This window comes from Cyprinus carpio, chromosome A7 (genome assembly GCF_018340385.1).
Source record: "Cyprinus carpio isolate SPL01 chromosome A7, ASM1834038v1, whole genome shotgun sequence".
NCBI lineage: Eukaryota > Metazoa > Chordata > Actinopteri > Cypriniformes > Cyprinidae > Cyprinus > Cyprinus carpio.
The window spans coordinates 34330836-34357786 of NC_056578.1; the positions used below are offsets into that span (position 1 = coordinate 34330836).

A 26951-nucleotide genomic window follows, 5' to 3' on the forward strand; every position below is an offset into this window, starting at 1 on the left:
GGAAAGTGAAACTCTGAAGTGCTCAGTCAGAGTGTTCGGCAAGTGAAAATATATATGTGCTAAACTTATACTTAGCCTCAAACTCACACACTGGCGAGTAAAATCTGAGAATTTATTAGCCATTGGCTAATATTAGACATCATTTAGTCGCCCAGAGTTAAGATTTAGTCGCAAATGCGAGTGATTTTCTCGCAATGTAGAGGGTTGGGGAGGCAGTTCTCCTCTGGCCGGACGAAACCAGCAGTTCATTTACAGGCTGCAGCAAAGTCACATGTGCAGAGGAGTCAACTGGTTCCTGTGGTCTTGTCCCAGTGGTTGTCTGAGACAAGGTATTTACAGGGTATCTGGGGCTCATCTAGTTGTCCTGGTCTCCACTGACTTTCGGGGCTTTAGAGGTCCTCTCTAGGTGCTGATCCATCATCTCGCTGGATATGTACTGGATCCAGGTGACTGCAGTGACCATCTGATTTGGATACAGACTGGATCTGGTGGCTATTGTGACCTTGGAATAAGAGAGAAAATTAGCGTAGATGCTAATTTTAGCATCTACGCTAAAATTAGCATAGATGCCATTCTTCTAACGATGTAGCAAGTACATCAGGTGTAATGGGAAGTGTTCCCGGTTCCGGTTGACCTAATTAATGCAGCCAAAAATCCTTTAACGGTTAGTGTGTTATGTGTAAGACAGGTTAAAGAGATGGGTCTTTAATCTAGATTTAAAGTGTGTCTGCCTCCCGAACAATGTTAGGTAGGTTATTCCAGAGTTTGGGTGCTAAATAGGAAAAGGATCTGCCGCCCGCAGTTGATTTTGATATTCTAGGTATTATCAAATTGCCAGAGTTTTGAAAACACAGCGGACGTGGAGGACTATAATGTAACAAGAGCCCATTCAAATACTGAAGTGCTAAACCATTCAGGGCTTTATAAGTAATAAGCAAGATTTTAAAATCTATACGATTTTTAATAGGTAGCCAGTGCAGTGTTGACAGAACCAGGCTATTATGGTCATACTTCCTGGTTCTAGTAAGAACTCTAGCTGCTGCATTTTGGACCAGCTGGAGTTTATTTATTAGGCGTGCAGAACAACCACCCAATAAAGCATTACAATAATCTAACCTTGAGGTCATAAATGCATGGATTAACATTTCTGCATTTGACATTGAGAGCACATGTTGTAATTTAGATATATATTTTGTGATGGAAAAATGCAGTTTCACAAATGCCAGAAACGTGGCTTTCTAAGGAAAGATTGTTATCAAATAGCACACATAGGTTGCTAACTGATGACGAATAATTGACAGAGCAGCCATCAAGTCCTAGACAGTGTTCTAGGTTATTACATGCAGAGTTCTTAGGTCCTATGATTAACACCTCTGTTTTTTTTTTTTCATAATTTAGCAGTAAGAAATTACTCGTCATCCAGTTTTTTATATCAACTATGCATTCCGCTAGTTTTTCAAATTGGCATGTTTCGCCGGGCCGCAAAGAAATATAGAGCTAAGTATCATCAGCATAACTGTGAAAGCTAGCACCGTGTTTCCTGATGATATCTCCCAAGGGTAACATGTAAAGCGTGAAGAGGTAATGGCCCTAGTACTGAGCCTTGAGGTACTCCATACTGCACTTGTGATCGATATGATACCTCTTCATTCACTGCTACAAACTGATGGCGATTTAAGTACGATTTGAACCATGCTGATGCACTTCCATTAATAGCAACAAAGTTTTCTAGTCTATTCAAAAGAATGTTGTGGTCAATAGTGTCAAACACAGTGCTAAGATCCAATAGCACTAATAGAGAGATACAACCACGATCAGATGATAAGAGCAGGTCATTTGTAACTCTAAGGAGAGCAGTCTCAGTACTATGATACAGTCTAAATCCTGACTGGAAATCCTCACAAATACCATTTTTCTCTAAGAGGGTGTAGTGAATCAGCTCAAAGGGGGAATATGAATAATCAATCATAACTAGTTATGATTCATTATAAATATTTAGATCCACTGTAAGTATTTACTTGACCTCTCAGTGTCAACTATCTGTCAATTCTAAGAACGTTACTTTCCTTTTAAAATCTGCATGATTAGGGACTTCAGTTACGAGCAAACAATGAAAAACCTCAAGTGTGATACAAATAAGACTTTATCAACTACATAAACACTTAAACTAGTCTAACATACACACACATACACACACACACGCATACAGTGGGCATAGGAAAAAGGGTTAAAGCTTAAGCAGTAAAGAGAGGTTAAATAAAACATGAAGCTATCATACAATTTGATATTCAGCAGATATACAGCCTGAAGGAAACATCAGTTTCTTAGTTCAAACACACCTTTGTAAAAGGTGCATATGATACTTAATGTATCAGTTAATAAGACTAAGTTTGATACTTGCATGTTTTGCTTATTTGAAAAAGAGTCCTGATGCACTTTGGGGCTCCAGTTGTTCTCTACTGAAGTGAGTTGATGAGACCGGTTAGAATCAGAGGATCTTGATGAATGGAAAGTCAAGGCTGAACGGCATCTTCTCCCAGAATTCCTGAATCTAAAAGAACAGCCTGATCTGGTGATCAGTGATCTATATAGGGGGATGATTTTAGTGAGCCAATGAGGAATGTTACCTTTTGGAGGGAAGTTTTACAACTCTTTGTTCCTAGTATGTCTTGCATATGAAATTGGGGGGTTCAAGAGAAGAATCTTTAAGATTCTTATAAAACTAATGTGTTTCATAGGCAAACTCATAGATACCAAACATCATATAGGTAAGGTTATATTAACTAGTGATCCATCATAAGCATGTATAAAACATATACAATACACAATATACAAGAACAGTAACAGCATACACAATGCCCTAAAATAAATGTGAATTAATTCAAAGAAAGTTTTTTCAATGAATTAATTAGAGAAGAGTCCCTTTTATGTGCATTATGTGTCTGTTTTTTAGAGACTTGAGTTGAGAGTTGCTTAGCCACATTCCTGGGCATCGTAAACCTATTGTTATCAGATAGTGTGCCTATGATTGCTATGGAACCAGAGGCCTGTTCTGTCCTTTTTGAGGTGATAGTTTCCTTTTGGGGGAAGGGTCCATAGACCCTTTGGTTAGATGAGGAGGCGTTAGATATTATTTGTTAAATGTAACAAATAGTTGTGTGTCTGATTGGTCCTAATGCTACATAATTCCCCCCTTTCGAACGTTGTTGTCCGTCCAATAGACAACAGCGAGCGATGTCAAAGGTGCAGAGGAATTGGACATGCACCTGCCACTCACGGCTGGGAGACAGTGGTGGCTCTCTGGCTGTTGGTGCCTCCAGGAGTGGTTGTGGTGCCGTGGTGGATGCTGTCCGGTGGTGCACTGTGGTGATGTAGGCTGTAGGAAGGTGTGGTTCCTTGAGCCTATGCAGCAGGTGTCAAGGCTGTGTCACCTGTCATCCTGAAGTGAGTTGGTCTAGGTAAGATGGTTGTTTGTCGATGTTGTTAGCCAGTAGGCTATCCATGGTACCCGCGATATGGAACAGTCAGGTTATACTCTCACTGGTGAGAGTGCAGGTGGTTCCAGGGATGGCAGGGAATTGCTATTGAGATTCTGTAGTGTGCAGAGAATTTCAGACTGACCTAGTGATGATGGCAGGAGAGCAGCAGGTGGTTGTTAGCCCTCTGTTTTGCTTGAATGTCACTGAAAATCTGATGTTTGCGGTGTCGCTTGGCTCTTGTGGCAGCACCGACTTGCCTGAGTTGTGTTGGTAGAGGTTTCGCATTTGGGCATGTGGGCCCGTTGATCCGTCCAATGTTGTCTGGCTGTTTCTGGGGTGCCGACTGGTTTTAATGGATGCTTCTCCCTTAGAGGGGTCTGATGCTGTGTTGCCCTTTACAGTACTCCCCAGTTGAGTTTTGTTCAAAGAGCTCTTTTGCTAGTGTCAGCAGCTGCTGTAACTCAGAAGTAGGCGTGTCCAGCTGTCCTTGTATAGCCTCTGTTCGGGACCTGTGTGAAGGGTGTGGAGGAGGATGTTTGTGGTGGACTGCTGTTGGACATACTGTGGTGTTTGCAGGATGAGGATGCCCTTTTCCATATCTTCTCCCAGTGGTTGGTCTAGAACCTTGGTCTGTTGTCATGGTGATGCTCTGTTCTCCGATGGCTAGCGGCTTTCTGCAGAAGGGCCTTGCATTATGGCAATGCTGGGTGCCTTCTGGTGCCTGCTTTGGATTCTGGGATGTGTAGTTCAGAATCAGTGGGGTTTTACAAACACCTTTAGTGGAGGCCTTGTGCTTGTTAAAGGCCTTCTTGTGTCAGGTCACGCAGTTGTTGAATATGCATTATGTGGCAGGCCATAATGCCTAAATGGTGACTTACAATAGGATGGAGGTTTTGGAGGAAAAGGCTCTTGAAGCTGGTGTCCTCCTCCATGCCAGGGTAATTGTGAGCTCCGAAGTAAGCTCGTCAAAGTCTGTGGTAGAAAGCTTGGGGATTTTCATGCCTGCCCTGTTTGGTGTGTAGGGCAGCGATCAGTCCATGTTCAGACTCTGAGTTCAGGGTCTGAGAATTCCTTTATGATGGCTTCTTTAAGCTGCTGGTGAGGCCGTTCTCAGGATCAGTTCCTTTGATGTCCTCAGAATCTCTGATGTTGAGCACGGACTTGGATTTCAGCTCAGGCTACTTACAGATGGCATTCACAGGCATTGTTTCGGTTTGCCTGAATTCATTTTTTTTTCATTATGCAGCTGCAGAGTTTTTCAGGGAGCTAACTTGAAGTGTCCAGCAGAAGGCTTTGGTCCCCCCCTTCGCAGGTGTTTATGGGAGGGAGGTGCTTGCACTGCTGGTGGTGTGAGGTTCAGCAAGCTGTCTTTTATGTGAGTCCATGCGCAGTCGGCAGGACTGTTTCAGTTCTTTCTGAGCCATGTCAAGCTCCTCTTTAATGATGCAGAATTGCTAAGTCAGAGTTTGGACTTCATCTCTGGCTGCATGCAGATGGCCTTCTAAGGCATCAGCTCTGGTGTCTCTCTCATTAAGTTCCACATACACTGTTTTTAACAGTGACTTTGTGTGAAACAGTTCTCTTTCCAAGCTCTGTCTGATAGCTTTTTCCAGCTGCACTTGGTGTCTAGCAGCCGTTAGAGCCTCCTGAAGACTGGTGATTTTTCTTCTGTTGCGCCATTCTGTAAGGTTCTTTGCATCCGTTCAGTGCTTTCTCTTGTTGAGTAGGTGTCAGTTCCCTGTAGAACTCTGTGACTTGCAAGTTCAGTTCATTTACCTCCTGTCTGAGCCCTGTAAGGCTGTGGGCCAAGGAGAGGATGATGCTGGTGAGATCCTGGTGGTTCAGGCTAGGTGTCAAGTGTCCACATTTTTCGCAGTCTCGCTGTTCCTTTCTCTGCCGTTGCAGGTTGTTGGCTGCTTTGGGCTGAAGGATGTCCATCACAGTGCTCTGCTGGGTTTCCAGGTGGTCCTGGTGAGCTGGCAGGGCTGGATGTCTGTGGAATTTCTGTGACATACTGGCACACTTGTGGGAACACCAGAGTTAGAGAGAGACAGAAGGCAAATGCAAGTACGTACAGAGGTGTAAAGCTATCTGTATGGGGAATGGCTGCATAGGCCGTGTAAGGTAAATAGCTGGTGAGGGGCAGCTAGTGAGGTAAGTTGCTGTGTTTTTGTGTTTGTGAACACATAGAGAGAGTTTGAGTAACTTTGTTGATGGGGCTGTAAGCAGGGGTCATCTAATAACCGGGCCATACATGTGGTCAAACTATTACTCAAAGCACTGATGGTTCACAGGTTTGGTCACTATGAAGGTATCACATAAAACAAAGCTGAAATAAAATCAGAAAGAGATTGAGGGAAAATGACAGAGTTTCCTTATTTAGTTAAAGCTAGGAGATATGACTTAACGATTATCACTTGTTCAAAGGAATGTAGCATGGTCATGAAACCTAGGGAGACTGTTAGCTGCACTAGCAGGGACACATCAAACACCTCAAGGTAATAAACAGAAACAATAGGAAGTGTTTCTAGTTTGCTTATGGGCCTGGTGTAAGAAGGGTAATAGAAGAGACAGGAATTAGGCTACTAAAACCTGTACAACTCATAAAGGGGACAACAGTTGCTAGAACTGCTCTAACCTATACAGAGAGGGAAGATGGTGATGGTCAAATAACTAAAATAAGGAAAAGGTAAAATGAAAATGTCCTAATAGCTTTAGGAAACTAAAAGGAATGATAAAAATTAAAAAAAGATTTAATTAAATCTCAGATTTAATTAGAATCAATTTAGCTGTACCTTCAAGCTAAAAAGTTAATAAATGAAATGGAGTGACAGAGAGGTAGAATAAAGTCAAAATAAAAATAACACAAATAGAACCAACCTTTTTGAGGAGGGGCAAACCTGAAATCTGAAATCAGGTTTTAGCACAAACAGGAAGTGAAACCAAGAATGAGAGAGGAGTGGTTTGAAAGTTAAACTTTACACGCACACCTATCTAAGTATCAGTCAGATGCTGACAGCTAGCAGTTGAGGTAAAAGGCTTAGTTTAGCCTGTATGGCTGCTAAAAGAGTTAGCTTTGGCTACACACAGTGCTTTGTTTACACAAAGGTCTGTGAAGTGAGTGCTGTTATCATATTAACCCGGAAGAGTCTGCTCACACTTCAGGGGTCACATGTTGCTAGGAGACCAATGCAAGCTCACATCACAACCCAAGCGGAGCAGCGATTGATCTGTGCTGTCAGCATGCATAGGAAACTCACATGTGGTCAGATGAGGTGGGCTCAGACATGACGTCACATGCAACTCATTCACAAATCAAAACAGCACGTTCAATTCCCAGGCAATGGTGAATTCATAGTTAGCTACGCTAGAATAATACCATTAATTTGAAGTAAATGTTTCACATGAGTGGGTCATTATGAATACAATGATACGTATGAGCTATAGTTTTATCTGATTTTGATCAGAAACTGGTGCATGCATGTATAAGAAGTTACTAAAACTTACAAGACAGACGCATAAGATTGATTACTGGGTCTGCTTGCAGGCAATGTTTAAAATGATGGCACCATTCTAAATTACTGCTAGTACTGTGTAAAGTAGGAAAACTATTATTTTCCTGGTTATGTGTTTCTGGCTAGCTTGTCAAGGTCTCTGGGGGTCACCTCATGCACTGCTGCAGGGATGCTTGGAAGGGACCCCCTCCTCTCTGTGGTTGCTGGAGTTATTATGGTTCTGTCTGATGAGTTGTTAAGCAGAAAGTGCTGGCTCATCCCTCGTAGTTTGGCTTGTCCCTTGTAGCATGCCTGAGGGAATTTGCACTGCTGAGCGAGGGTGAGGGAGTAGGGTTTCTCTCCCAGTGTGGTTCCTTTTGCAGCCTATGAGAGTACCTGAGTTCTCTCTGGACCAGGTCAAGTTCGTCTTGTGTGTTGTCCAGCTTTCCCAGGTCCTTTCTGGCTGCCTTTTCCAGCTGCTCTTGTTGTTCAGCAGTTGTCAGAGCCTTTTAAAGTCTGTTGGTTTCCTCCTGTAACTCCATTCTGCTGGGGTCCTTGTGGGATCTGTGATCTGTTGCTTGAGATCATTAACTTCCTGTTTCAGACTAATGAGGACATTAGTCAGGAAGATGATGTTCTTGGTGATCTCTTTGTAGTCATAACTCTGGCTTGAGTCATGAGTCAGTAGTACCCTTGTTGTCTAGTCGCTTTCGGCTCTGGTGCAGTAGGTTGTCTGCAGCCCTGGGTAGACTGGTGTTCCTCACAACACCTGGCCAGTCCTTTTGGTCTGCCGTCTGGGCAGTTAGACTGAGCATACACAACATTTTGGCAAACTCATGTTAAGAGTAAGGGCGAGAGACTAATGCAAGATCAAACAGAATGTGGAGCTAGGTTTTACAGCTAGGTTTTGCCAGGTGTGGTTAGCTGGTGAAGTATTCTGTTATTATCTTAGCTGTGGATAGCAGAATGCTAAGATAGGTTTGGGTCAGCATATGTTTGCTGAAAGGGGCATAAGCAGAGTTCTAATTGATGACTTAAGACTGTTCTTATTGTCAAATTATCACTCAGAGCTTACTGATAGTTAACTACAGGCTCGATCTCTGAGGAAGTGAAGTAGAGGAGGGAAAAGGAACAGGAGAGCATTTCTATTTAGATTATGCTTATTACTTGGTGCTCAGGACTATAATTATGCCCTAGTATTGGTCTAGGTGACTTGTGTAACAGGGTCATAAAATTAGAGCACATGTTGAAAATAAACAAATCAAAAATAAAAGTATCTCTACTTACTTTTGAGGTTCAGTGAGAACATCAAACCAAAGTGGAACAAAAGGGGGTATAGAATGTAAATGGATTTGAAAATAGCTGACTGCTATTATTAAAACAGGGTAATCAATCTGATATTAGGAATAATCAGTAGCACTAGTGATTAACTGTAAGATGTGTGTTGGGCAACACACCATGGTTGGTCATAGCTGCTGCGTGTTCAGCTCCCATGCTTGTTTGCCCCACCCTTCGTAGCATGTTATTCACTGTGCTATTAAAAACCCCCAATAACTTAATAATTCTTCTCTAGATAAACAGTTAAATGTAATTAAATTTAGATTGAATTAACTAGTAACTGAGCAATAGCATTCAGGAAGGATACATCTGATTTTGTTTCATTAGCTGAGAAGAATTGAAGATAGGGAAATGGAGAATAGAGAAAGTTTAAAATTCAAAGAAAGGTTAAATTCAAATTACTTCACACTGCATACACACATGCAATATTTAAAAGCTTCAGGTAAAGGATGTTAACCCCTAATTGTTAAAGCTATTCGGTAGCTTAGCCTAAGATGCAACAATGCTAAGTCGCGTTAGCTTTCTGACACGCTTAAGGTGGTCTGTTTGGAACATGGCAGACCGCTTAAGGTGGTCTGTTTGGAACATGGCACCACCAGGTGACGTTGTCATGGTAACCAATGCATGCTAGTGCAATTCAAGCAGCTTAGTGTCTGCCTATTTCAAAGAAGTTGCCCACAATTTAAATAAGCACTTTTGTGAGTGCTTCTATAATTTCACAATAAACTTCTTGCACTTGTTTAAAGAATAACAAAACAGGTTTGCTGTAAGTTAAAGCCAGTTTAAACATATGTAGTTATGTGTGTCTCACACATAAATACTGAAGTACAGTATTACACCTTTAGTTTCACTCAGCGAGTGAAACACAGTAATGACCACCAGGTTGCTAGGCTTGTATACATACAGTCAAAGTGTAGATGAATTGCATCGATCTAATTATAATCTATAAGGCCTTGATGTTGAAGAAAGAGGAGCATCACTCAAATCTACCTTTATATAACACTGTACTGGCATTTCTTTGTCAGAAACAGTTTAAACAATACTGCAATTTTGTGATTTTTAATTCACCAAAGCAGATTAATGCATTATGGTACAGTTTGGACTGCTGAGCTGAGGTTTCTTCGTCAGGACAGACTTACACTTTAAAACTGAAATTAGGTTTTCTTTGCTAAAATCAGATTAACCTTACACTGATACCATTAAGCATGAAATGCATAAAGACTCTTTCAATCATAATAGTGGTACCAATTCAAGCCCCTACTTTATCTGCATTTAAACAAGCCAGCAAATAGGGATGCAAATGAGTATCTCAAGTCACACCCTATTCTTCCCTGGACTATCAAGCACACACTTTTAGGTTGACAGTGTTTTAAACTCATAACCTTTGTTTTATCATGCCTGCATTCTCCACCAATACTATAGCGAATCAGCTCAAAGGGGGAATATGAATAATCAAACATAACTAGTTATGATTCATTATAAATATTTAGATCTGCTGTAAGTATTTACTTGACCTCTCAGTGTCAACTGTCTGTCAATTCTAAGAACGTTACTTTCCTGTTTAAGAAAAATAACTTTCTTACTGTGCAATACTACTCAGAGCATGTAGCTAAAATCTGCATGATTAGGTACTTCAGTTATGAGCAAACAATGAACAACCTCAAGTGTGATACAAATAAGACTTTATTAACTACACAAACACTTAAACTAGCCTAACATACACATAAATACACACACACACACACACACACACACACACACACAAACACATGTGCAAGCATACAGTGGGCATAGGAAAAAGGGTTAAAGCCTAAGCAGTAAAGAGAGGATAAATAAAACATGAAGCTATCATACAATTTGATATTCAGCAGATCTACAGCCTGAAGGAAACATCAGTTTCTTAGTTCAAACATACTTTTGTAAAAGGTGCATATGATACTTAATGTATCAAGTAATAAGACTAAGTTTGATATTTGCATGTCTCGCCTATTTGAAAAAGAGTCCTGATGCACTTTGGGGCTCCAGTTGTTCTCTACTGAAGTGAGTTGATGAGACCGGTTCGAATCAGAGGATCTTGATGAATGGAAAGTCAAGGCCGAACGGCCTGGCGCAAGCTTAGCATGGTTTTTAAGGCTCTTAGCTCACCATCTTCTCCTGGAATTCCTGAATCTAAAAGAACCACCTGATCTGGTGATCAGTGATCTATATAGGGGGATGGTGTTACACCCTCAGGATTTGAGTGAGCCAATGAGGAATGTTACCTTTTGGAGGGAAGTTTTACAACTCTTTGTTCCTAGTATGGTGTCTTGCATATGAAATTAGATTGGGGGGTTGAAGAGAAGAATCTTTAAGATTCTTATAAAACTAATGTGTTGCATAGTCATCAACATATAATATACGCTCTCATTTAGATCATGAAAATACAAACTCATAGATACCAAACATCATATAGGAAAGGTTATAGTAACTAGTGACCCATCATAAGCATGTATAAAACATATACAATACACAATATACAAGAACAGTAACAGCATACACAATGCCCTAAAATATATGTTAATTAATTAAAAGAAAGGTTATTCTATGATTTAATTAGAGAAGAGTCCCTTTTTATGTGCATTATGTGTCTGTTTTTTAGAGACTTGAGTTGGGAGTTGCTTAGCCACATTCCTGGGCATCGTAAACCTAGTGTTATCAGATAGTGTGCCTATGGTTGCTATGGAACCAGAGGCCTGTTCTGTCCTTTTTGAGGTGATAGTTTCCTTTTGGGGGAAGGGTCCATAGACCCTTTGGTTAGATGAGGAGGCGTTAGATATTATTTGTTAAATGTAATTGTGTGTCTGATTGGTCCAAATGCTACAAAGGAATATAATTGTGAGGATACTAACTTTTCTAGTATCTTGGACAGAAAAGGGAAATTTGAGATTATTCTGTAATTAACTAGTTCTTTAGGGTCAAGTTGTGGTTATTTTATGAGAGGCTTAATAACAGCCAGTTTGAACATTTCCTAATGACAATGACAAATTAATAATAGTCAGAAGAGGATCTATGACTACTGGAAGCACCTCTTTTAGGAGCTTAAGTGGGATAGGGTCTAACATGCATGTTGTTGGTTTAGATGATTTAATAGGTTTATACAATTCTTCCACTCCTATAGTAGAGAATGAGTGGAAATGTTCCTCAGGGGATATATAGCGCACTATCTGATGCGATACTGTAGCTGATGGCTGCATAGTTACAATTTTATCTCTAATAGTATCGATCTTGGAAGTAAAGTAGTTCATAAAGTCATTACTGCTGTGCTGTTGGGAAATGTCAACACCTGATGATGCTTTTTTTTCATTAATTTAGCCACTGTATTGAATAAATAACTGGGGTTATGTTTGTTTTCTTCTAAAAGAGACTAAAAGTAATCATATCTAGCAGTTTTTAATGTTTTTCTGTAGGATAGAGTACTTTTGCCAAGCAATACAAAATACCTCTAGTTTTATTTTCCCTCCAGCTGCGCTCCATTTTGCGGGCTGCTCTCTTTAGGCTGCGAGTGTGCTCATTATACCACGGTGACAAACTGTTTTCCCTAATCTTCTTTAAGCGTAAAGGAGCAACCATATCTAAAATGCTAGAAAAGAGAGAGTCCATAGTTTCTGTTACATCATCAAGTTGAGCTATTGGATATGCTAAGGAATTGAATCAAGAAGATTACAAGTGATGGTTCTACCATCTTAACACGCTCAAAACAGTGGAGATGATAGTGGACTTCAGGAGAAACCCCCCTGCTCTCCCCCCACTCACCATCATGAACAGCACTGTGAATGCAGTGGAGTCATTCAGGTTCCTGGGCACCACAATCTCTCAGGTGCTGAAGTGGGACATTCGCATTGACTCCATTGTGAAAAAGGCCCAGCAGAGGTTGTACTTCCTTCACCAGCTGAGGAAGTTTAACCTGCCACAGGAGCTGCTGAAACAGTCCTACTCCGCCATCATTGAATCCATCCTCTGTACTTCAGTAACTGTCTGGTTCAGCTCAGCTTCTAAATCTGACCTCAAAAGACTACAGAGGGTAGTCCGGACTGCTGAGCGAATCATCGGTACAACCCTCCCTTCTATTCAAGAACTGTACTTATCCAGAGTGAGCAAAATGGCTGGCAAAATCACTCTGGACCCCTCACATCCAGCACACTACCTCTTTGAACTGTTGCCATCTGGTCGACGCTACAGAGCGCTGAGCACCAGAACGACCAGACACAGGAACAGTTTCTTCCCTTAGGCAATCCATCTAATGAACACTTGATAATAACTGTGGAACAAACAATACTATTTATATTTATATACACATACATACACATACACTTATTTATCTAACACACATACTTAGTGTACACTTAAATTTTTGCACATAATATACATACATACATAACTGCCTATTGTAATATACCTGCACATACAATTGTCAATTTGTATATTGTCATTCCTTACCTACTTATTTGTATTTTTTATTCTTTTATTATGTGTTTTTTGTTCTGTCGCCATCTTTCTGTTGCACTGCGGAGCTTCTGTCACAAAAACAAATTCCTCATATGTGTAAACATACCTGGCAATAAAGCTCATTCTGATTCATTCTGATTCTGGTGGCCTGTATACAGTAGCCAGTACAAACATCACAAGGGATTTATCATTAACGTGTTTCTCTGGATAGTGTTATATGAAGCACCATTACTTCAAATGAATTATACTTGTAGCCCGCCCTCTGAGAAATACTGAAAACATTGTTATAAACTGAAGCAACACCTCCCTATTTACCTTTTGGATGTTGCTCATGTTTATAACAGTAATCTTTGGGGGTCGAATCAATTAAAATAATGTAATCATCAGGTTTTAGCCAGGTTTTTGTCAAACTGTCACAGTGTCTGGTTTGTGTATCCCTGGGTGTCCGCTAGAGGTCTCACTTCCCCATATTGTCACCCTAACTTAGGAACTACATTTCCCACAAGCCTTGTCTGTATTCATCACTGTTCATTGTATTCAACTGTCCCCACTTACATTGTTTGCACCTGTCTATAAATACCCTGGTTGTTCTGTCATTGTTACGGAGTCCTTGTTTAATGTCACCCTGCTTTTTCGTGTTTCCTTGCCGTTGTTTATGGTTCTTGTTTTTGGACTGCTTACCTAGATTGTGACCTTTGCCTGGCTGATTTATGATTCTGGATTACCCTAATAAAACACTGCATTTGGATCTACCTGTTTGTGTGTGTGTCGTGACAGAAGGACTCCGTCATGCCTAGATCCAGCGGTGTGGGATTTCGAATCTGTTCCCCAGCCACCATGGAGGAACGGAGGGGGAGACTCCTGAACTTAACCACCCTTCGTCAAAGAGGGAGTGAGGTGGGTGGCCTGGCGCAATTGTTTTGGACCATGGCAGTCGGGTTGGGTTATAATAATGCAACACTGAAAGACTTTTTTAACAATTGCCTGGATGACCCTTTGCCTCAATGGGAGATGAAGGGGTTAGAGATCCTGGACTTTTGGGGGTTTACCAATTACCTGCACCATCGTGCTCAGTGGGATGCATCAACCACACCTGTGTTTCCAGACAAGACTGCCGCCAGCCCAGAACCACAGCACAAGATGGCTGCCAGCCCAGCGCCACAGCACTAGTTGGCCGCCAGCCCAGCACCATTGCACAAGATGGCCGAATTTACACCTGTGTCGCCAGACAAGATGGCTGACTCAACGCCTGAGTCTCCGGTCAAGGTGCCACCGACTCGCCATCATAGAGGGCGGAGGAGGAGGAGACAGGCGTCTACCGTTCCTCAAAGCCCGGAGGACGTTCCTGAGCAGGCCGCTGCTGTCCCGGAGGAGGTTCCCGAGCAGCCCGCTGCCGTTCTCGATGCGGTGGCCGAGGCGGTGCCCGATGCTGTTCCGGAGGCCGAGGCGGTTCCCGAGGCGGTGCCCAATGCTGTTGCGGAGGCCGAGGCGGTGCCCGATGCTGTTGCGGAGGCCGAGGCGGTTCCCGAGGCGGTGCCCGATGCTGTTGCGGAGGCCGAGGCGGTGCCCGATGCTGTTCCCGAGGCCGAGGCGGTGCCCGATGCTGTTCCCGAGGCCGAGGCGGTGCCCGATGCTGTTCCCGAGGCCGAGGCGGTGCCCGATGCTGTTCTTGAGGCTGTTCCCGAGGCCGAGGCGGTGCCCGATGCCGAGGCGTTGGGAGGCCGAGCCCGATGCGGTTCCGGAGGCCGAGGCGGTGCCCGAGGCCGAGGCAGTGCCCGATGCGGTTCCGGAGGCCGAGGCGGTGCCCGATGCGGTTCCGGAGGCCGAGGCGGTTCCCTAGGTGGTGCCCGATGCTGTTGCGGAGGCCGAGGCGGTGCCTGATGCTGTTGCGGAGGCCGAGGCGGTGCCCGATGCTGTTGCGGAGGCCGAGGCGGTGCCCGATGCTGTTCCCGAGGCCGAGGCGGTGCCCGATGCTGTTCCCGAGGCAGTGCCAGATGCTGTTCCGGAGGACGAGGCGGTGCCCGAGGCCGAGGCGGTGCCCGATGCTGTTCCCGAGGCCGAGGCGGTGCCCGATGCTGTTCCCGAGGCCGAGGCGGTGCCTGATGCTGTTCTTGAGGCTGTTCCCGAGGCAGTGCCCGATGCTGTTCCGGAGGACGAGGCGGTGCCCGATGCCGAGGCGGTGCCCGATGCTGTTCCGGGGGCCGAGGCCGTGCCCGATGCTGTTCCGGGGGCCGAGTCCGTGCCCGATGCTGTTCCCGAGGCCGAGGCCGTGCCCGATGCTGTTCCCGAGGCCGAGGCCGTGCCTGATGCCGAGGCCGAGGCGGTTCCCGATGCCGAGGCGGTGCCCGATGCAGTGCCTGAGGTCGAGGCGGTGCCCGATGCAGTGCCTGAGGTCGAGGCGGTGCCCGATGCAGTGCCTGAGGTATGGGGTGTGTCGGGTGGGTTTCCGGTGATGTTTCCGAGATGGTTCCCGAGGCCGAGGCCATTCCTGAGGCGGTGCCCAAGGCCGAGGTGGTGACCGAGGCAGGGTCCGAGGCCGTGTCCGATGCGGTGCCCGAGATGGTTCCCGAAGCGGAGGCACTTCACGTCTCCACAGGCCGTCCAGAGCACCTTCGCGTCTCCACAGGGCCCCCGGAATGGCAGGTTCCATTCTGGCCACTCAAATGGTGAGTTCCTCCCTGGCCGTCTGCACAACCAGAATTGACGGATCCTCCGTGGCCACCTGAACTGCCTGGCCCCTCGTGGTCCCCTGAACTTTCGGGGCCACCCTGGCCCCCTGAACTGACTGATGAACTTTGGCTGGTAGCTGCTCCTTAGAGGGGGGGTAGTGTCACAGTGTCTGGTTTGTGTATCCCTGGGTGTCCGCTAGAGGTCTCACTTCCCCATATCGTCACCCCAACTTAGGAACTACATTTCCCACAAGCCTTGTCTGTATTCATCACTGTTCATTGTATTCAGCTGTATAAATACCGTGGTTGTTCTGTCATTGTTACGGAGTCCTTGTTTAATGTCACCCTGCTTTTTCGTGTTTCCTTGCCGTTGTTTATGTTTCTTGTTTTTGGACTGCTTACCTGGATTGTGACCTTTGCCTGGCTGATTTATGATTCTGGATTACCCTAATAAAACACTGCAATTGGATCTACCTGTTTGTGTGCATGTCGTGACAAACAGAGCACATCTAGGTTATGATCAGTAATTTATTTCATTTACAAAAGGTGCTTTCGTAGAAAGGGACCTGATTTATATAAAGTCAAGCTTTATTATTTGTTTATCCGTGTTACATCTGTTTTTTTATTTATTGAACATAAATTAAATTGTTACTCTTAAATTGGTTTGGACATTTTTTGTATTTTCCTGTTCGGGGAACAGACTCAGTCTCTATAGTGTGATATCTAGATGAAAGAGTCTCTATGTGCTGAGAATTAACTGATTTCTGTGACATGAGGCGGCTAGCAGACAGTCGGTTTAGCCAGTCTGTCTGCTTTCTGACCTGGGCCCCAGTTAAAGTACAAACTCTAAGACTATGTGACATATTTCTAGACAGAAGAGCGATGCCACGCCCCAAAAACCCATCCAATTGTCTATGAAACCTATGTTATTCTGTGGCCACCACTTAGACATCCAGCCATTGAGTCTGCTATGGTGGCTGGTATCTCTTTTTTCACCTTCTGTACAATAGAATCAACAATAACAAGGGCTCTTTCAACAGGTTTCTCAGTGGGTGCATCACTTAGTGGGGAGAACCTGTTTAATGTTTTAATCGGAATGGAAGAACGGTGTTTTGTCCCACAACTATGCTGCCTCAGTCACCCAATCACCCTGCTGCAGGGGCTCTGCAATCGGAACCGAACAATGTGCGGGACTCTCTAAGCTAGTCCCATTCAAAGCCGGATCTAAGGCCCTCACATTCTTACTATCCTTAGCTAAAGTGTGGATGTGTGTCTCTAGTTCTGAGATCTTCTCTGTCAGCCAAACTATTTCCTTGCATTTGTCACATGTGAATCCCTCGCCGCTAATAGAGAAAGCTATGCTATACATGTGGCAAGCAGTGCAAGTGACAATAACAGGAGAAGCCATTACTCACCATGATTGTTGAATGATTCTGACTTACCACAGTTGTTTGGTGAACTTGTGCAAAATGGAACGAGAGAGAAAATAAACAGAGTGAGAGAGAAAGAAACATTAGGCACAAATGACAAGCTAACAGGCTAACAGAATGCTAACGCACTGCACTCGCGGTTTACTGCTGTGGTATCGTAGTAAAAATGAATTTTATCCACTAGTTCTAAACAGCCTCATCCTCTGAAAGTGAAAATGAACATACTGCTATAGCGCAGAGCACAGTGTCTTGTCAACATTTGAGGGGGTTCAAGTTTTTGTGGGGATGTCCACGTAAAACGTAGGCGGGCGTTATGCAAATGTGGTAACATGCAACGTGAATTTCACAGAAAAGGGATTCAAATTTAAAATGCCTCTTTTAACGATTCAGAGTCAACTCTTTGAGAGACAATATTTTTTTTTATTATTGATTCTTTATTTTATTGATTCTGATTCTGATTATTATGCACTTTCAGCTTTTCAACTTTGTAGACTGTTTACATTCACATACATTACACACTGCATGAAAGGTCTTTTTCAAAAATTAGTAATAGGGGCACTTTAAAAAGAACATTCCTAGAATTGTATTATTCGGTTCTCAAAAAATAACCAAATACTAATGTAAGGAGAATGCTCTGTGTTTGCTGGGTTTGCTTTAGTCATCAGTCAATAAAAAAAAAAAAAAAAAAAAAAAAAACACTTTGCCTTTGGAGAAGCATTCCAAATTTTTTAATTCCAAGGCCTGTGTTTACCCCCACCAAAAATAAATAAATAAATAAAATAAAACACTGGATTGCAAAGAGAAAAACATACATCTGAAAAATGTACAAATCTCTGTTTTACTGTATTGCTCTCTCTTTCTCTCTCTCTCCCTTTGTAGGTACAGATTAGACATAATCTGAGGTTGGACACTTTTGCTGAACTGCCAGTGTCATTGGTTCTATTTTCTCTGATCTGCATTGATATAGTGGAAAGAATCCGACATTGCAGACTTACTGGTCAAGGTAAAAAAAAAAACTTTTTTGCATTTAACACATTCAACATACAGGTCCTTCTCAAAAAATTAGCATATTGTGAAAAAGTTCATTATTTTCCATAATGTAATGATAAAAATTAAACTTTCATATATTGTAGATTCATTGCACACCAACTGAAATATTTCAGGTCTTTTATTGTTTTAATACTGATGATTTTGGCATACAGCTCATGAAAACCCAAAATTCTTATCTCAAAAAATTAGCATATTTCATCCGACCAATAAAAGAAAAGTGTTTTTAATACAAAAAAGTCAACCTTCAAATAATTATGTTCAGTTATGCACTCAATACTTGGTCGGGAATCCTTTTGCAGAAATGACTGCTTCAATGCGGCGTGGCATGGAGGCAATCAGCCTGTGGCACTGCTGAGGTGTTATGGAGGCCCAGGATGCTTCGATAGCGGCCTTAAGCTCATCCAGAGTGTTGGGTCTTGCGTCTCTCCACTTTCTCTTCACAATATCCCACAGATTCTCTATGGGGTTCAGGTCAGGAGAGTTGGCAGGCCAATTGAGCACAGTAATACCATGGTCAGTAAACCATTTACCAGGGGTTTTGGCACTGTGAGCAGGTGCCAGGTCGTGCTGAAAAAACGAAATCTTCATCTCCATAAAGCTTTTCAGCAGATGGAAGCATGAAGTGCTCCAAAATCTCCTGATAGCTAGCTGCATTGACCCTGCCCTTGATAAAACACAGTGGACCAACACCAGCAGCTGACATGGCACCCCAGACCATCACTGACTGTGGGTACTTGACACTGGACTTCAGGCGTTTTGGCATTTCATTCTCCCCAGTCTTCCTCCAGACTCTGGCACCTTGATTTCCGAATGACATGCAAAATTTGCTTTCATCCGAAAAAAAGTACTTTGGACCACTGAGCAACAGTCCAGTGCTGCTTCTCTGTAGCCCAGGTCAGGCGCTTCTGCCGCTGTTTCTGGTTCAAAAGCACACGCCTGTGCACGGTGGCTCTGGATGTTTCTACTCCAGACTCAGTCCACTGCTTCCGCAGGTCCCCCAAGGTCTGGAATCGGTCCTTCTCCACAATCTTCCTCAGGGTCCGGTCACCTCTTCTCGTTGTGCAGCGTTTTTTGCCCACACTTTTTCCTTCCCACAGACTTCCCACTGAGGTGCCTTGATACAGCACTCTGGGAACAGCCTATTCGTTCAGGAATTTCTTTCTGTGTCTTACCCTCTCGCTTGAGGGTGTCAATGATGGCCTTCTGGACAGCAGTCAGGTCGGCAATCTTACCCATGATTGCGGTTTTGAGTAATGAACCAGGCTGGGAGTTTTTAAAAGCCTCAGGAATCTTTTGCAGGTGTTTAGAGTTAATTAGTTGATTCAGATGATTAGGTTAATAGCTCGTTTAGAGAACCTTTTCATGATATGCTAATTTTTTGAGATAGGAATTTTGGGTTTTCATGAGCTGTATGCCAAAATCATCAGTATTAAAAACAATAAAAGACCTGAAATATTTCAGTTGGTGTGCAATGAATCTAAAATATATGAAAGTTTAATTTTTATCATTACATTATGGAAAATAATGAACTTTTTCACAATATGCTCATTTTTTGAGAAGGACCTGTATAAACACAATATAGATTAACCTAAATTCATTGGGGCTTGATGTTAACTTGTTGACTTGGTTATACTGTTTGTCAGAGGTGGACAGTAACAAAGTACATTTACTTAAGTATTGTACTTAAGTACACTTTTTGAGTATCTGGTCACATAGCAAAACTGGTTCAGCCCAGTGATGGGCCACACAACCCACTTTCACTTGGCCCATATTCACCAATGAATTACGTTACATGACTGGATCAGGCCTGGTTGCCAGAACTCGGGCCACATATGGCCCATGGCATAGCCATATCTCAGCCAAATGAATGACTATAGCTGGCCCTATTCTGGTCCTATTTAGGACCAAAAACTTGGTTCCACGTCAGTCTCAATAAAACCTTGATCAAGCCATTTTATACACACCCTTGCCCCAGATAAAAAATATGCCTGAACAACAACAGTATTCTGAAAAAAAATATTTATTGTTTCACATTTAATTAAACAAAACAATTACCAAAAAAAAAGAAACACAAACAAACAAACAAACCAATAGCAATGCTTGAATGTCAATGCCATGTTTCACACAGCTCTTGAACATCTTTTTTCAGTTCATGAACAAGCAGCACTGTGCACACAACATTTTAACTTCTGATTCAGTTCATGAACAACCGGCACTATGCACACAGCATTTTAACTTCTGATTCAGTACATGAACAAACGGCACTGTGCACACAACTCTTCAGCATCTGATTCAGTTCATGGACAAGAAGGACTGACCAACTCTTGAACATCCAAACAAGTCGCAAGTCCGTTAACCTGTTGTAATCAATGTCCTTTTCTGTGGCCACAGATGTCAGATGTGCATCACAGCTGCTGAAACATACATGTAAACATGGTTTGAAATTAGCTTCTGTATCAAAAACTTGTGTGGCTATTGGATTTTAAAGGACAATTACATTAAAACTGAACCTAGAACCTATTGACAGACATTCTGTAACATCTAAACATAGAGACTGTAAATTGATGCAGATCAGTTTAGTAATGAGCTGGCACCATCCTCCTACCAGGTTCCAATAAGGCAGTTGCTTTTCACAAAGCCATGTGCAATTAAATAAGTACAGATATACGACTGCACTTTTTTTTTTTATATATATATCTCGGCCTTAGTGCAATGCTATGATCGGTTCAACACCATTTGTTCAGCAGGAAATAATAAGGATGGTATGAATCATGTGAACCCGTCATGTATGTCTACACTTTAGGTTTAAACTGGTCTATGCATGTATATATCACACCAGAATGTCCCAGGTTCAGTTTTAGTAGAATTGTCGGTTACACTATGTTTTATGGTGTCCTTGTTACACAGTGTAATTGTTGACTCTTTTCCTGCCATTGACAAATTTTCTCGTCTTTTAGAAGACAACGCTTCTGCTCCAAAGATGAGTTTTAACGGGTTTTTGTGTTTTCACTTCTATACACTTGGGGGCGCTATTACAAATCTTCTGAATGGGTACAAAACCTCCCAAACAAAAACACACATGAACAAGATGGAGAAACAAGCGATCTCTTATGTAAACAGATGCATATTAAAAATAATGCGATCATCAGCAATAGACAGCATATAAATGAAAACTGCTTTTATAATCATACTGCATAGTATCCAAATGTAGTTTTTTTTTATAAAAATGTGATTTTCTCACCTTTTTGCTCAAAACTATAAATTTTTACGAACTCTACCTATATTAAAGTGTTGATATAAAAAAAGAATGCTTTAACAAGAATAAAACTGATAACAGATCATAATTAACCGTTATTATTACAGTACGTACATGTAACCAATTATTCCATTTATTCCTCTCATGTTGATTTTTTGGGCCAAAGAATTAGCAGTCAGTCCCTTCATAATCCTCCAAATGCACTCGTAGACATCCACCCCACCTTTAAGAGTCAGTGTGTTTACCTGAAATCATAATGATTTTTTAAATCTTTTTTTTTAAAGCAATGGTTTAATCAGTCATGAAATACTATGAATAGTTTAGGTGACACTGAAACAAAAAACAAACAAACAAAAAAAGCTCTCTCACACACAAAAAATAAATTCCAAATTGCATACATCTGTTAGAAAAGATGAGCATTTTGATGTTATTTTGTCTGTATTTGTTCATCCAAGCATAAAAAGAAGCAGAGAGAACTCAATTCAGTATTTGCGTGCATCTGAGATGTGGCTGTCTGTGTGTGAGTGCTTTGGATGTGTGCGGACAGAAAAGCGTCTTTACTGTCCCCACATTTAACAGGGTAAGTGCCACCACAAATAAAGTGCAAGTCTGTGAAAAACACTGAAGCTAGTCACCTTAGTTTATGGAAATGTGATGATATGCCAACATATGATTTGCCAACATACCAACTGTTTCCGGAGGTCAGGATTACTATGCAGTTGTTCCTACATGTCCTGAAGGGAACTGACATCTTTAAATGGCAACAAATTTCAATCCAGGTCTGTCTCTGACTCATCAGCCGATTTCATACTCTGCAGGGTCTTGAAGATGATTCACAGTTGGTCCATCATCATTTCCTGTTTTGTTGATATATTACGCAGGAGGGCTAGGGACAAAAACAAGAAAGACAAATATTAGTTTTCAGTCACTTTAATTAGGTAAACACTGACCATTTTGCTGGTATTTCTTACTAAAACTGTATTCCAGGTCAAGTCAAATTTGCAAGTTAACATGCCAAACAACTAAAATTGTGGATTAATCACCATCAGCACTATTCTGTATAATCACAAATTACAACATCTCAACAAAACATTCTTGAGAAATGAATTTTTGGAAGTTGTTGGCACAAACATACGTACATCTAAGTTTTAACGTTTAGTCATTTTTGTATAAGAAAGAATGTAAGAAAAAATAAGAAGTCAAAATAGCTGAAGTAATTTGCCAGAGAGAAAAAAAATACTAAAAACAAACATAACTATAATAAACATTAATATACTCACATGATTGCAAACTAGATGTCTGCTCCCTGGTCTGGTGTGGCTCAGTATGCTTTGATGGGTCTAGAGAAGGTGCAGCGTGGCTTGGTCTATGGATCTCAGAGATGGCATGGCTTGATCTATGAATCTCACTGATGGTATGACTTGGTCTACCTATCTACCTATCTATGGTGTTGCTTGATGTGTGGATCTTACTGCTGGCATGCCTTAATGGATGAATCTCAGGGCTGATGTGCCTTGATGTACAGCTCTCAGTGATGATGTGCCTGCTGTGGTCTCTTGGGTTGAGCTCAGGACTGCTATGGCCTATTGGGTAGAGGTCATGAGTGCTGTGGCCTCTTGGGTTGAGCATAGGACTGCTATGACCTCTTGAGTAGAGGTCAGAAGTGCTGTGGTCTTTTGGATAGAGGTCAGGACTGCTATGGCCTCTTGGGTAGAGCTCATGAGTGCTTTCGTCACTTGGGTAAAGCTCAGAACTTCTGAGGCCTCTTCGATGGAGGTCAGGAGTGCTGTGGTCTTTTGGGTGGAGGTCAACAGCGCTGTGGCCTTTTGGGTGGACCTGAGGAGTGCTGTGGTCTTTTCAGTGGATGTCAGCAGCGCTGTGGCCTTTTGGGTGGACCTGAGGAGTGCTGTGGTCTTTTCGGTGGATGTCAGCAGTGCTGTGGTCTTTTGGGTGGAGCTTGGGCCTGTTTTGCTTTCCTGGGTTTAATGCAGGAGTGTTGTGCTGCCTAGTGATCTTTGGAGCACTGGGCAATGAATACTTTCTGCTCAAATGTACAAAACATGTTAGTCCTTTATCTGCTGTGAAAAAATGCATTACATTTTTTAAAAATGCTGAAGCTTCTTACATTTTTCTTGACATTGTTCCTTCCAGGGTGCCTTCCATCAGTCGCGGGTCGTCAGGGGAGGCACAGTCTCCCCAAAACTTTGAGGTGAAAATGAGAGGAGGTCTATTTAAAGTTAATAAAATTCACAATTCATTCCAGTTAATGTCTCAGAATGTGTATTTTTTGTTTGTAATTTCACAGCTGTAATACCATAACATGTTACTGAAGTTGGAAAGCACTGCTTTTCTATCGCGAATGTGCCGAATCTGCTGATGTAATTATAATCGCTAGGTGACAGAGAAAGGGAGGGGGAGGCCGGGGGAGAGTTAAGCTCTCGTGCCTCAGTTGGTACAAGTTGTTGGCCAATCAGCATTGAGTGTTCATTTTGTGTTCTGTTTAGTGTTTGGGGAGTGTTGATAGTTGAGGAGTATTGAGTGTCTTCGGATATATCAACCAATCATAGAGACATAAATTACGTGATATTAATTTGAACGTCTCGCTTAGGTGATAATGATCCACGTACCTATGATGAGTAGCGATATTGAATATTTGATCGCCAACAGATTTACCAAGGTGTCATTCAAACAGTATATATACAAATTAAAAAAAGGGAAAACACACCTATGCTGATACAAGCTACAGCAATTGCTTAATTAAATGGCACAACAGGCAGCTGTCCTTTTAACAAAGACTTTTAAGAAGGGATGGATGTTTGCTTCAAGTGATAGGCCAGGTAAGTGAAATTATATTATATGAGGTTTTATTAACAAAGTTCGGGAGGAGCACGTGCAGATAATTAACACAGGTGGAGAGGGATAGGAATTAGATGTTAATGGTTATATGTACATATGTCTCACCTCAATTCATTTGACAGTCTCGCAGCAGTTAGTAGCTTCTTTGGTCTCAGCTCTGCTACCATGTCTAAACTAAGCTCTTCATCCAATGAGGACATAAACATCACCAAGGATGCACCTTCGCATTCCGCCGGTCCCACAACCATCCCTCCAACGCCGGACGTCGCATCTGAGCCCCAGGCTTCTTCACGTGGCCGCACATCGGCCCGAACAGCCCTGCGCTCACCAAGACGCCGAGATCAGTCTTCGCCGCCCCCGGCAAGGCTTCCACCTTCTTCCCCGGCCTCCTCCTACCGCTCGGCCGTCCCGACGATCCCACCTATTGGGAAATGGACCGTAGCTGGATTAAGGGAAGCGCTGGGCAACTAAAACATACAGGCTTCACGAAAAATGAACAAAGCAGAGCTGTATAAACTGTACGTTTCCCTACAGTCAACTCCCAAAACGACCCACAGGCAGAGCAAAGCCCGCAGGGCCCAAAATTCACCTGCCCATCCACCACCGTTGTGTTCCTGCATCGAGCCGCAGCAACAAGCCTTCAGCGAGCCTGGGCCCCGCCCCAGATTCCACCATGGCAGGTCCACACCCACCTCTCGATGATGCCCAGCCCTCCACCATGGTTTCTGCTGCCGCAGTGCCGCATGCAGCCGGGCCCAGCGGCCTCCCCACAGCCACTCAGTTTTATACTCCCGCTGTTCATAACCCTTTTTCTTTTCAGTGGCCTACACCCCCTGTTGGAGACACTAGTGCGAGGCCATCGCTGCTAGCAGCACAGGCCCAAGAATATCAACAATTCTATCCACCAGGTTATAACCCCGCCCACTTCCAGTGGCCTGCGGCTCCAGTAGCTCAAACAAGCGCAGGCCCGCCTCCGCTTGCAGCTCAAGCCCACACTTCATCCTATAATCCTTCCTTTTCATCATATCCTCCAACTAACTTTCCTTTTCAAGCCTCAGCAGGTCATCTAAGTGTTAGGCCGTCGCCGACATTCGCAGCCCCGGATTATACCCTTCCCAGCTCTCTCATACAAACTAAATCACCATATTCTCTCTTCACAGCAACTCCGATGCCCGTTCCATCCAACGCAGTCGACCATGGAACCACCACCAATATCCCAAAGTATCCGCGCACAGATCCTCTCAGGTGCGGATGTAGACCTTTCCTCTCTTCTCCCTCTACTCCCAGCAGCGGAACCAGACCGCCGAATAGATTGCGGTGATTTCTCAGTTACCCTGAAAAACACAAACACTCACTTATCTTATGTTCTTTCATTTTCTGAATTTGCAATTGCTTTTTCCCGTTTCACTGAAATCATCTGTTCAGTTTTCCCCCACAGGCGGCAGGAACTGAACGATTATCAAGCAATCATAGCCGAGCTCGCGTTGTCCTATGGGGATGGGCACTTCTATACGTACCATAAACTTTTTTTTTTTTTTTTCAGCCAAAAGTGCAGTGTGAGTTGCACAGTGGAATCAGCGCACATACTTGGGCGCACTCGACTCAGATCTCCACAGCAGTGTTTTTAGGTTGCAAAAACATTACTTGCGCAGTTTGCAGGTCAGTGACGTAGTGAAGTGCATCGTGCCCGCAGGTTAACCCTTCCACTCTTCCCTACACGGGAACAAACACCACTAAATCCACCAGCTACGTGCCTCGGGCAGCAACCACCAACGCAAACCAGGACTCCCCTTTCGACGAAAGCCAACAGCCCTGTAATCATTTTAACAATGGTAAATGTAACAGAGCGCGCTGCCGGTTTATGCACATCTGTAGCTTCTGTGGCGGCGTTCATGCCCGCATCGTATGTCCAGTTTACAAATCTGTGAATAAAATAATCAAAAAATTATTTGGCGACTCCAGTAAATATTTTGTGCATGCTCTTCGAACTAGCTCATCACCCGGACGCTGAATTTACTCATCTGCTGTCAGGCCTAAAAAATCGATTTAAACCTGGCTTCGAATGCCCGCTCTCCCAAAACATCACATGTAATAATCTTCAATCCGCCCTCATAGAACCTGAAGTTGTAAACAAACTAATCAAAAAGAAGTTGAGTCAGGCTTCATGATCGGCCCGTTTGACAAACCTCCATTTGATCTGTTTTGTATTAGCCCCATTGGAGTGGCTACAAGAAAATTCTTGGGTAAAAAATGCCTAATAATCGTTCTGTCAGCCCCGCATAATTCCACGTTCCCAAGCATAAACAGCTTGATCCCTCTCGATGAATTTTCGCTTAAATACCACGACATAGATCAGGCTATCAACATAATCAAAATCGTAGGTCAGGGTGCTTGGCTTGCAAAAACTGACATTACATCTGCTTTCAAAGTAATGCCCATCCATCCAGATTCATGGCACCTATTTGGAGTTCGCTGGCTCGGGAAAAATTATTTCGCAGTGCGTTTAACTTTCGGATGCAAAAGCAGCCCTAAAATTTTCGACATGCTATCAGAAGCCGTCTGCTGGATTTTGGCGAACAACTATGCCATTCCCCACCTCATTCACTTGCTAGACAATTTTTTTTATAATCTCGCCTCCCAATGCCATCCCAGCTGCACACATCCTCACAGTCCAAAACGTTTTTTCTGAGCTAAGAATTCCTATCGCAGAGGAAAAAACCATGGGCCCTGCAACATCCATTGAGTTCCTAGGAATTAATTTGGATTCAGACAAATTCCAAGCATCCCTGCCCAAAGAGAAAATTGACCAAATAATTCTCGTCTCTTCTACTTTCCTTGAAAAATCAAATTGTTCAAAACGTGAACTCCTATTCCTGCTCGGACATTTAAACTTC

At 43.0% G+C, this 26951-nt stretch overlaps 1 protein-coding gene across 1 annotated transcript in view; it reads left to right on the plus strand.

Annotated features, from left to right (window-relative positions):
• Positions 1-26951, plus strand: part of LOC122145679 (transmembrane protein 236) — a 50108-nt gene that overhangs the window by 19921 nt on the left and 3236 nt on the right. Inside the window, exon 3 of the mRNA XM_042760926.1 lies at positions 17775-17898. Coding sequence (XP_042616860.1) covers positions 17775-17898 — 124 coding nt within the window. The remainder of the gene's footprint in view (positions 1-17774; positions 17899-26951) is intronic.